We start from the raw sequence: 11,293 nt of genomic DNA, 5'->3' as shown, positions 1-11,293 counted from the left end.
CCATCCATGATGCAAGACTGATTTATATTTTTAAAAGCTCACTCCAGTTGCTGTGTAGGTAATGGGTAACAGTAACTTAAGCACCAGGGTGGGTGGGTGATGAAGCCGATGACATATAGAGAACACTGAGGTGAACAAAGTAGAAGGGGATGGAGTTAGATGCCTGAGAACATCTAGATGGAGGAACTGAGTAGCCCCATGGTCTGCAGGCTTCAGCAAACAACAGAATCACCTGGAGGGCTTGTTAAAACACAAATCTCTAGGCCCTGGCCCCAGCATTTCTGATTCAGGAGTACAGGAATGGGCCCAAGAATTTGCATTTGTAACAAGCACTGATGCTGCTGGTCTGGGGACTGACTACTCTTTGAGAACCACTGAAAAAGGCAGCTGGAGCTCCAGCACTTGGGGGGCCCTAGGCTGGCCAGGAATTATGTGATATTTATATCACATACTTAAACCTATGGGAATGGTTGGGATCTCCCAGGGATTGAAAATAGAGAAGGGCAGGGGTCCAAGGAAGACCCTGAGGTTGCTAACGTTGAGAGGTCAGGAAATGGACGATGACTTCTGAGAAGGGACAGCCAGTGAGACAGGAGGAACATCAGGAGAGTGTGGTGACTAGGAAGCTTTGGGAAGCAAAATAGCCCCCCAAAGATATCCATGCCCTAACTCACAGATTCTGTGAGTGTTACCTTCCATGGCAAAAGCGCTTTGAGTATGTAATCATGGTCATAGACCTGAATTACCTGGTGGGTCCAATTTAATCACATGACACCTTAACAGCAGAGAGCTTTCTCTAACTGGAGTCAGAGAGCTGCTCCAGAAGAGGAAGTGAGAGGATTCCAAGCATGCGAAGGATGCAGCACGCTGTTGCTCACTGAGATGTCAAGGCCGATGTGCAAGGACGGGGGAGAGGCCCCTAAGAGCTAAGGGTGGCCCCCAGCTGACAGCCTGCAAGGACATGGGGACCTCAGTCTCAGAGCTGCAAGGATCTGGATCTGTCAACAACCTGAATGAGCTTTGAAGTGGATTTCCTCACCCAAGCTTCCAGTCAAGCTGATGTTTTGATTTTAACGTAGTGAGATCAACGTCACTTCTAACTTACAGAACTGTGAGAGAATAAATAGGTGTTGCTTTAAACAGCTAGGTTTGTGGTAATCTGCTGTGATAGTGATAGAAAATAAATACAGATGCCAAGAGACAGGAGCATTTAAAGGTCAGAGAGGTCAACTTCGTCAAATGCTGACAAGAGTCCAGTAATCTGAGGACAAAGAGGTGTGCCTGATGGATTTGGCAACAAGAGCAGTCTAGGTGGCACGGAGCAGGGGAAAGTGGTATGTTAGAGTGGGTTGAAGAGAAAATGGAAGGTAAGGAAGTGCAGACAGAGTAGATGAAAAAGCCTCTGCAGCAACTCTTTTGAGAAGCTTTTCTGTGAAGAGTAGGAGTAGAGCCACCTATAATAGGAGGGAGAAAAAGGGAGGCTCACTTGTTTGTTTAATGCTTTTTGTAAAAAAATTAGTTTCAGGTACAAAACAACATAATGATTAGACATTTAGACCCCTCACAAAGTGATAATTCCCTAAGTCTACTACCCCTCTGACATCCTACATAGCTATTACAATATCACTGACTATATTCCCTATGCTGTACTTTGCATCATATACATATATAGAGGGTGCCAAAAAATGTATACACATTTTAAGAAAGGAAAAAACAATATTAAAATTATAATACTCAATATATACTGATAACAAAAGACGAATACAAGTCATGTGTATACATTTTTTTGGCACCCCTGGAATATATACATATGTGTGTGTGTATGTGTGTGTATCTATATATAAATATAGTTGACATTCCACATTATTCTGCATCAGCTTCAGGTGTAGCGCAGTGGTGAGGCAGCTACATAACCTATGAAGTGATCCCCAGGAAGGCTCATTTGTTTTACGGTAGGAGATTTGCAGACACATATGAGCTGAAGGACTCGATCCAGCAGTCAAGGCAAGATTGGTGCAGGAGAGAGGGGGTACCCAAAGTCCTTGAGCAGGCAAGAGCGCAAGGACCCAGGGAATAAGCCCAGAGAACAAACCGGAAGGGCTGGGATCCAGGGCCATTCTTCCTTTGCACTAAGAGGCCCAGTGCAGGTGCTCAGATTTTGTGATGGGAAAGTGAGAGACATCACCTTGTTTTCTCAGGAACTGGTCAGTTTGACTTTTAAAGTCCTATCCCGGCCTAAACTCGAAAAGGAAAAGGAAAGGAAAGAAGGTGGGAACAACTTTCTGCCGCCAGGCCAGACCCTTCCAGCAGCACGCCGACTCTGGACCCTCCCCCTCACCTGCACGCTTCAGCCACGCGCCCCACCACGTGACCCCCTTCCCCAATCACGTGCCCCACAGCTAACCCTCACCACCAGCGCGTCGGTTCCCCACGCCTTCCGCCACGTAATCCACCGCGCGCTACGCCACGTTCTACGGGTCCCCGCACGTGCCCCAACGTGCATCGCACGCCCCTGTCACGTGCGCCGCCGGGCCTTCAGTGGGTCGGAGGGCCGTTTGCTGCTGTTGGGACGAAGGGATGAGCTTCTCGCGCCCGCTGACTGGAATGCCGGTGTCCGAGGCTAGCGGCCGGGTAAAAAGGGGGCGGTTGGGTCGCAGCCTTCGGGAATCTCCGGAGTTGCTGGCAGTGGGAGAGCGGTGGGACTGAGGGTTCATATGCGCGGACATGGTGGGGAGAGCTGGTACCCCGGGAGTCCCACGAGGAGACGGCACCCCTGGCCAGGTGAGGGTCCTGGCGCTGGTGAGTCAGGGGCCGGGGTGACGGAGTCGAGGTGCCGTCTGAGGGCTCTAAGGCTTGTGTTTCATTCCCCACAAGTCTCCGTACCAAAGGTTAAGTCAGTGGATGCTGGACATTTCTGGGGACCGGGGCGTGCTGAAGGATGTTGTCCGAGAGGGCGCTGGCGAGCTGGTGACACCGGATGCTTCAGTGCTAGGTATGGCCCGCGGCCCGCTACCGTTTGTCCTCGGGAAGCTGGCGATATGAGGACTGGTAGTTAGGAGGGTAGCAAGCGTTTCACTGCACTTTGGGGGTAGAGGAGAGGCTACGTTTAAGAAGAAAATAAACTAGCATTTTTATCGTGTAGAACATGCTGTGATAGAATTGGGGCTTTAAGGGAAAGCTAGGGAACCCATATCCCCTTTGCATGACGCCACAGTGAGCAAGGAACACTCCGAGGCCCACCAGCCAAGCTCCTGAACCTCAGGGCCAAAGGGCAGCCGTCCAAACGTTAAGCGAAAATTTGTTCGTATCGCTCAGGGTGTGGAGCAGTCACCAGCGTATCTAATTCTATCGTTTGTGTGTGATAATTAAAGAGACGTGATGTTATAGAGGTGAAGGTATTCTTGGTCCATTTTTCTCACCCTATGTTTCCTGTGGCCTAGTGAAATATTCTGGATACCTGGAGCACATGGACAAGCCTTTTGATTCTAATTGCTTTAGGAAAGTTCCCCGGCTAATGAAACTTGGAGAGGGTAAGTTCAGATGAACTGGAAGAGCAGGGCTTGTTTGGGGAAGTTGGTGAAGGACAATGCCCTAGGACTGGAAAAATGTCAGGAATGCAGATCCTTTGAGTCGGTTTTTTCTGAGGCTGGGTTTTGCTAAACCAGCCATGTTCTCTCCCACAGTCCCCCTCGAGACCTTGGTACTTGGGAGATGGCCTACCTGGCAGGGTTATCTTTGCATCCTGACTTCACCGTTGGGCATTGCATTTTCATTTGTTCATTTATCAAGTAAACATCTGTTGAATGCTTACTGCCCACAATGCATGGTGACAAGAGAGGATGTACCCAGATGATTAGAACATCCCGGCCAGTGTGGTGGTACAGATTGGCCCACATTCAGACAACTAACCTGGCAGAAGCGGATAAATTCCTGGGAGGTATAAGGCAATGAGTGTTGTAAGAGTACATAATGATGACACCATTAATTCCAGCTGGGAAGATCAGGGAAGGCTTCATGGAACAAGAGGCATGTGAAATGAGCCCTGAAGTTTGAATAAGATTTCAATCAGGGCTGCACCTGGGCATGGGGTGAGGAGGAAGACGTTGCAGGAAAAAAGAACTGTGTGGACAAAGATGTAGAGGCCAGAATGCTACAGAGCCCAGAGAAGTTAAGAGTTAGGCATGGTGGTGGTGGTGGTGGGAAACAAGCTGAAAAATGAGTTGGGACCACAGTGTAGAAGGTTTGGAATATTATTTGGAGAGACTTGGATGTAAAGGAAGAAGAAATGGATAGCATTGCAACAGTATACGGGGCAAGTTTTAACCAAGTTCTCTGTCCCTTCTTCCAGATATTACACTTTGGGGCATGGAGCTGGGCCTTCTGAGCATGCGGAGGGGAGAGCTGGCCAGGTTTCTGTTCAAACCGGCCTATGCCTATGGAAAACTGGGCTGCCCGCCCTTGATCCCCCCAAACACCACTGTTCTGTTCGAGATTGAGCTTCTTGACTTCCTGGATTCTGCTGAGTCGGACAAGTTCTGTGCCCTCTCAGCCGTAAGTTCTGGAGTACAGATATCAACACTTCATAGAGAAAAGGTTGGGGTTGTGTTTTGGTAATTATCCTGCCCTGCTGATGATCCTCTGGCTCAGTTCCACCCTGAGGCTCCTGTGTAGTGGTGGGGGAGTCCACCCACTTCTAGGACTGTCCATCTTCATAATGGCTCTGTGTGTGGCTAACTGTGCTAGGCCAAGGTCTGGCTGTGGTTTTGTTACAGACCAGCAATGTGAGCCGATCTTTTAGTCACCCTTTTCCTACTTCTCCTTGCAAAGCAGTGAAATTTTGCTTCTCAACATTATATTTGCTCTCCAGCAAGTCAAGCATTGGTAGCTTGTAACTAGGGTGACCGCATAATTTGTTATCAGTTAAGAGTAAAATGGATTATTAACTAGTCCATTAATAAGCAAAGATATGAACGAGGACATGAGGGATAATCCCAGGCATATTGGGACATATGGCCTCTGTCCTCATAACTCAAAATTTGCTGTTTGTTGCCTTTATTTAACCCATCCTGTAGAGATAAGGCCTTTGCACTGTCATGCTATCTCACACTGCCCTGTATATGTCCACCCCAAGTTTACATCTTACGATGTCTCCCCAGCTAAACTGTCAGCACCCCAAGTGAGGGACCTTACCTTTTTTTATCTTTACACAAAACAAAGGTTCTTGCAGATTCTGGGTCCCACCACTGGTGTCCTGGTTTAGAATCTCTGGGAGTGTGGCTAGGACATGTCTATTTAAAAAGAGGCTCTTTGGGTAATTCTGATATGTACCCAAGGTAGAGCATTGTGGCCATAAAGACCAGTAGGGGCCTGGGCAGACCAGACCTGTTAAATGGTTGATGGATTAATGGTTGGTGTGAGTCCTGATTTCTGTGCTTGATACGTTCTGTTAGTTTCTAATTCCATAGGAAACTGCTGCTTTCGGAAAAGTCTCTGGGAGACCTGCAGAAGTAGACCTCCTTTTGCCTCTAGCCTATAAAGTGGGGGCAGTGAGAACACGGACCTGCCATGGCTTCTCTTGAGATTCACAAAGGTGACCTCTGCAGAGGCACCGAGCCCAGGACTTAGCACCCATGTGGCAGTAAACAAGAGTTCATAGTCTGAAGGAGAAAAACTAGCAGCTGCAATCACACTTGCACTGTGGTTTTCAGTTTCCTGGCTGGGTGTCCTTGTCATTGGTCTTCAGGTGCAACAAGATCAATTCCCACTTGAGAAGGTCCTAAAAGTGGCAGCTACTGAACGGGAGTTTGGCAACTACCTTTTCCGCCAAAATCGCTTCTATGATGCCAAAGTGCGATATAAACGGGTAAGCACACTTTAGAAGTATGTGTAGACCCTGAAAATGTTCTTGTTTAAAAGACATAGCCCTTGTCTTTTTTCCTACTCTTCATATGCAGCCACTAAGAAAAATGTCATTAAACTCCCTCATCCAGACGGTTGGTGACTGGGCGAGGGGACAAGGGATTTGGAGAGAGCCTGGTAATGTTACGTGTCTGGTGCTGGTACTGGTTACGTGGGTGTGTTCAGGTTGTGAAAATTTCATCAAGCTATATACTTATTTTTGTACTCAGCTTTGTGTATATGTATGTATATTTCAGTAAAACGTTTTTTAAACTTAGTATTAGATTCTTTACCAACTGGTTTTTCCACCCCTCTCTGTAAAATTTGCTTTCTTCATTTCCTGTCTGACAGTGGAGAGTCATCTAACTCTGAGTTGACTCCCTTCTCACAAGCTTCTGATTGCGGTTTGGCTTCTTGTGCAGGTTATGCCAACAGGAATTCACCATGCTGTGTAACTCATTCAATACATATAATGAGCACTTTCTGTGTGTCAGACTCTGTGTCTTAGGTTCTAGACACAGGACAGAGTTTAGAGTCTGGGTGTATTCTGAGTTTACATCTCATTTGCATACTGAGCCGAAATCATTCAGGATTTGCCTTCAGCTGCAAGTAACAGAATCCTGAAAAGCAGTTCTTTAAGTAAACTAGAGATTTAATTTTTCCTCACATGAAAGGGGAGGTAGTCCAAGACTGGTATAGCAGTTCCACAAAGCCACCAGAGATCTATTGGGTTGTCGGGAAAGCCATGACGTTTTTTTTTCTACGTTTTTCATTGCAAAAATGCATCACGACCTTTCTGACAACCCAATAGTTTCCTTCTTTAAGCTCAGCTCCCCTTAATTGTGTCCTTGTTTCCCACCCCTCCCCCAAGATGCTCATCCAGTTTGTAGCATCCTGTGATCATTGGGCAGGAAGAAGGAAGGGGAGAAGAGTCTGGTGTGTTTGTTTATGACTTCCTTTTATATTTCATTGGCCATGTTAAATGGGCACCCTTAGCTGTAGAGGAAGCTGGGAAATGTACTTTTTAAATTAGTACATTGCTGCTTTGAATGGAATAGAAATGGTTAGGAGAAGAGGAAGGGAATAGATATTGTGTAAGCAGCTAACAGTGTCTGTCAACATTTGGTTCATATGAATGTGCTTCAGAGCGAGAAGGGAAGATCACGCATGTGCCTGTCTTTTGGAATGCTGACAATCAGGCTCACGGTTAGGTTGAATCACGGATACTATCTGTAAAGTGTCTTGAGAGCCCGCTCATTTGAAAAAATTTTCTCATAAAAAATAGACCACTCCTTCCATTACTTAGTCCTGTTTCCTAGGTCTGATCCCTGAGGCAGTCACTTTTTAATTGCATCTGCTGTTTTTCTGGTACTTTGCCTTTATAAGTGACATGCTGTAGTTCTTTTTGACATTTTTTATTTCTCATTACAGAAAGTGAGGCTTTAGTTCTCACTGTTACTCTTACTTCTCCTGCTTTCCCAGTTCTGTCATAATTTTGAAACCCACTTACAATTAATTTTTTTTACTATATTTAAGCAAGAAAAAGTCAATATTGAGATACATTGTTTGAATTAAAGGCATAGGGCCGGCCGAGTGGTGCATTGGTTAAGAGTTGGCTTGGGACGGCTGCTCTCAGCAGCAGAGCCCCGGTTCGGATCCCACATTAGGGTCAGTAACGCTGCACTCTCTACAGCTAGGATGGTGAACAACAGCTCAACCTGGAGCTGGGCTGCCGTGAGTTGCCAGTGACAGCGTAGGCTGCAGTGAAGCTGCAGTGGGCTGCCATAAGCTACCGTGAATGGCCGGCAGCCAGCGTGAGCAGCCGGCAGCCAGCGTGAGCCGATAAGAGCCGCCATGAGCAGCCGTTCAGTGGCCGGCAACCGATCTGCCTCACCCAGGAAGAGCGCAATGACAATACCAACATGGGCCAGTAAAGCAATATCCTCCACAACTAGACTGAAGAACAAAAGGACAGCAACTTGTCTGTTCCCCTTCCCCGATTCCCCAACGCTGTTCCCCTATCCCAATTCCCCAATAAAATCTTAAAAATAAAGGCATAGAAAAACAGACAACATATACCCTTAAATTTCTAAGATATATGAGGTAAAAAGATGAAATTTTTGGATAAGCTCTGAGTTTGTACAAAGCAGCTAGATTTGCTGTTCTCCAAAAAGTAAAAGACCGACTATGTAATAAACAAATAATTTAATGCCTTTCACAAGAGTACAACTCAAGCTTTGCTAAAAGCTTCATATTCCACAGAGTCATCTAAAATGCCAATCCATGGAACAGACACTCCTTCCCCTATCCATTTATGCAGAGTTTTCGTGGATTTCTTCTGGCCGGATGTCGCACAGGCCAAGAGGCCGTCCCGGACTTCATCCCAGCTCTGCCGGAAATAGGTCTGGAGGACGGTCATCTTCTCTTGTGTGTCCTTCTGCACTTCGGCGTTGCAGCTGCTGTGGGATCCCAGAGTGGCAGCTTCCTTGGCCTTGAACAGGAGGTGCTGTCCAATTTCAGCCTCTTCTCTGCCCTGCTTTAACCTCTGGTTCTTTCACCTGCGGGCCTCAGACACCACCTCGGTGGCCCACTTCTGGGCCTGCAGCAGCTGTTGGGTACCCTGCAACTAACTGGCCATGGCGGTTCTCAAACTGCATTCTTTTTTAAGGCTGAATATTATATCCTCTTGTATTAATCCTACTGCCTTTTGTCTATTCATCAGTTGGTAGATATTTGGGTTGTTTTCCACTTTTTGCCTATTATGAACAATGTCGGCATGAACGTTTATATACACAAGTTTTTGTGTAGATTTAATGTTTTCAGTTCTTTGGGTCTGTACCTAGGAGTGCAATTGCTGGGTCATATGTTAATTCTATGTTTTACTTTTTGAAAAACTGCCATACTATTTTCCATAGTGGCTGCAACATTTCACATTCCCACCATTGAACAAGGGCTTCTCACCAACACTTACATTCCATTTTTAAAATTATAGCCATCCTAGTGGGTGTGAAGTGGCATCTTGTTGTGGGTTTTTTTGTTTCGTTTTATTTTATTGGGGAACAGTGTGTTTTTCCAGGACCCATCAGCTCCAAGTCAGGTAGTTTCAATCTAGTTGTGGAGGGCACATCTCAGCCACCCAAGTGGGGATCAAACTGGCAACCTTGGTGTTGTGAGCCTGCACTCTAACCAACTGAGCTAACCAGCCACCCCTTGTTGTGGTTTTGATTTGCATTTCCCTAATGATTAATGATGCTAAACATCTGTTCATGTGCTTATTGGCAATTTGCATGTCTTCTTTGGAGAAATGTCTATTCAGATCCTTTGCCCATTTTTAATTGGGTTGTCTTTTTATTGTTGAGTTATATAAGTTCTTTATATGTCTTGAATGCTAAGCCTTTATCAAATAGGATTTGCAAATATTTTCTCCCAATCTGTGTTATCATTTCACTCTTTTTTTTAAGGAATGTACAAATGTCTTTTTATTCAAAAATACAAAATAAATTATCTGCAGGCATAGATAATGACAGCAGTAAACCATTGTATGTTGTCAGCTTAAACCAGTAACTGATGAGTATAGTGATTTTCTTGAACATCAGCCAGCCTCTTCATTTCCTTCACTGTTTTGATAGTGTCCTTTGAAGCACAAATGTTTCTAATTTTGATGAAGGCCAGTTTACCTACTCTGTGGTTATTTGTGCTTTTGGTATTATATCTAAGAAACCATTGTCTAAGATCACAAAGATTTACGCCTATATTTTCTTCTAAGAGTATTATAATTTAGCTCTTACATTTCGATCCATGAACCCTTTTGAGTTAATTTTTGTATATAATGTGAGGTAGGGGTCCAACTTAATTCTTTGGCATGTTGATATCCAGTTGTCCCAGCACCATTTATTGAAAAGGCTACTCTTTTTCCAATTAATGGTGTTGGCCCCCTTGTTGAAAATTAGTTGAATGTAGATGTATAGGTTTGTTTCTGGACTTTCAGTTTGCATTATCAATTCTATTTCATTGATCTATATGTCTGTCCTTATGCTAGTACCACACTGGCTTGGTTACTGTAGCTTTGTAATGAGTTTTGACATTAGAAAGTGTGAGCCTTCCAACTTCTCTTTTTACTATTGTTTTCACTATTCAGGGTTCCTTGAATTTTCCTATGAATTTTCTGATCAGCTTGACCATTTCTGTGAAAAGGGGTATTGAAATTTTGGTATGGTTGCATTGAATCTGTATAATAGATTAATTTGGGGGAATATTGCCATCTCATCTTACCAACATTAAGCTTTCTGATCCCATGAACGTAAGATGTCTTTCCATTTATTTAGGTCTTTAATTTCTTCCAACAGTGTTTTGTAATTTTCAGTGTATAAGTCTTGCACTTTAAATTTATTGCTACTTATTTTACTCTTTTTGGTGATATAAGTGGAATTGTCTTAATTTCATTTTTGGATTGTTTATTGCTAGAGTATAGAAATATAACTAACTCATATATTGATCTTGTGTCTTGCAACTTTGCTGAACTAATTTTTTAGCTCTAATATTTTTTGTGTGTGGATTCTTAGGGTTCTCTGCATATGAGGTTATGTCACTCCTCTTGACCACCTGTCTTTCCCAAACTCCGCAGGCCTTGCTGCTGCTTCGCCGGAGATCAGCAGCAGCTCGTGAAGAGCAGCAGCTGGTGGAGGCCGCCAAACTTCTTGTTCTCCTTAACCTGTCCTTTACATACCTGAAGCTGGAACGACCCACTACAGCCCTGCGCTATGGAGAGCAGGCGCTGATCATTGACCCAAAGAATGCCAAGGCCCTCTTCCGATGTGGACAGGTGAGTTGGAGGATAGGGACTTGGGGACTTGGGGAAGGTAGCAGTGGTGTTCAACTTGGGCACCACAAAAACTGTCTTTCCTAAGAATGCTTTGAAAAGTCTCCTTTGACAGGCCTGTCTCCTCATGACTGAGTATCAGAAAGCCCGGGATTTCCTAGTCAGAGCCCAGAAGGAACAGCCCATCAATCATGACATCAATAATGAGCTGAAGAAACTGGCCAGGTGAGACTTCTGTTTGCACCCCTGCAAGCAGAGAAAGACCTGTGTCCTGCGGCTCCAGTTCTGGCCTCTCCACCTGGGTGTTGTCCAGCACGGGTTATGGGACAGCGCCCCCTAGAGCCAGTTTTATGAAGTGCTTAGTATTCTAACCAAGCAGCTCCCAGCTGGGAAGTGGGATAAACCTCTAAGTTACACCTGTCTGGATCATTTTCCACCTCCCTGTTCTCCCCTCCCCCTGCAAGTAAGCACCCGTAAGAGGAGGGCCAGTGTAACTTTTTTAAAAAGGTCTTGTTCTTTGGATATTCTTCTTACTTACCACCAACAGAGAACCACTGTTCTCAACTGACTGCAGAA

General features: G+C 45.2%; 1 protein-coding gene and 1 pseudogene across 2 annotated transcripts in view; one reads left to right on the top strand and one right to left on the bottom strand.

Moving 5' to 3' along the window:
• The first annotated feature begins 2,561 nt into the window (after nucleotides 1-2,561).
• Nucleotides 2,562-11,293, top strand: part of FKBP6 (FKBP prolyl isomerase family member 6 (inactive)) — a 29,388-nt gene continuing 20,656 nt past the window's right edge. The window contains exons 1-7 of one of the 2 annotated variants that reach the window (XM_019646845.1): nucleotides 2,562-2,631; nucleotides 2,875-2,992; nucleotides 3,441-3,530; nucleotides 4,349-4,551; nucleotides 5,744-5,863; nucleotides 10,523-10,720; nucleotides 10,833-10,942. In XM_019646845.1, coding sequence (XP_019502390.1) covers nucleotides 2,578-2,631; nucleotides 2,875-2,992; nucleotides 3,441-3,530; nucleotides 4,349-4,551; nucleotides 5,744-5,863; nucleotides 10,523-10,720; nucleotides 10,833-10,942 — 893 coding nt within the window. In that variant the 5' untranslated portion in view covers nucleotides 2,562-2,577. Of the gene's footprint in view, nucleotides 2,632-2,694; nucleotides 2,782-2,874; nucleotides 2,993-3,440; nucleotides 3,531-4,348; nucleotides 4,552-5,743; nucleotides 5,864-10,522; nucleotides 10,721-10,832; nucleotides 10,943-11,293 lie in introns of those variants that run through there. The other variant, XM_019646843.1, reaches the window with a different exon arrangement.
• On the bottom strand, nucleotides 8,211-8,536 carry LOC109384994 (V-type proton ATPase subunit G 1 pseudogene; annotated as a pseudogene).

This window comes from Hipposideros armiger, unplaced genomic scaffold, assembly GCF_001890085.2.
Source record: "Hipposideros armiger isolate ML-2016 unplaced genomic scaffold, ASM189008v1 scaffold_107, whole genome shotgun sequence".
Taxonomy (NCBI): domain Eukaryota; kingdom Metazoa; phylum Chordata; class Mammalia; order Chiroptera; family Hipposideridae; genus Hipposideros; species Hipposideros armiger.
This window is presented reverse-complemented; position numbering and strand designations above follow the sequence as displayed.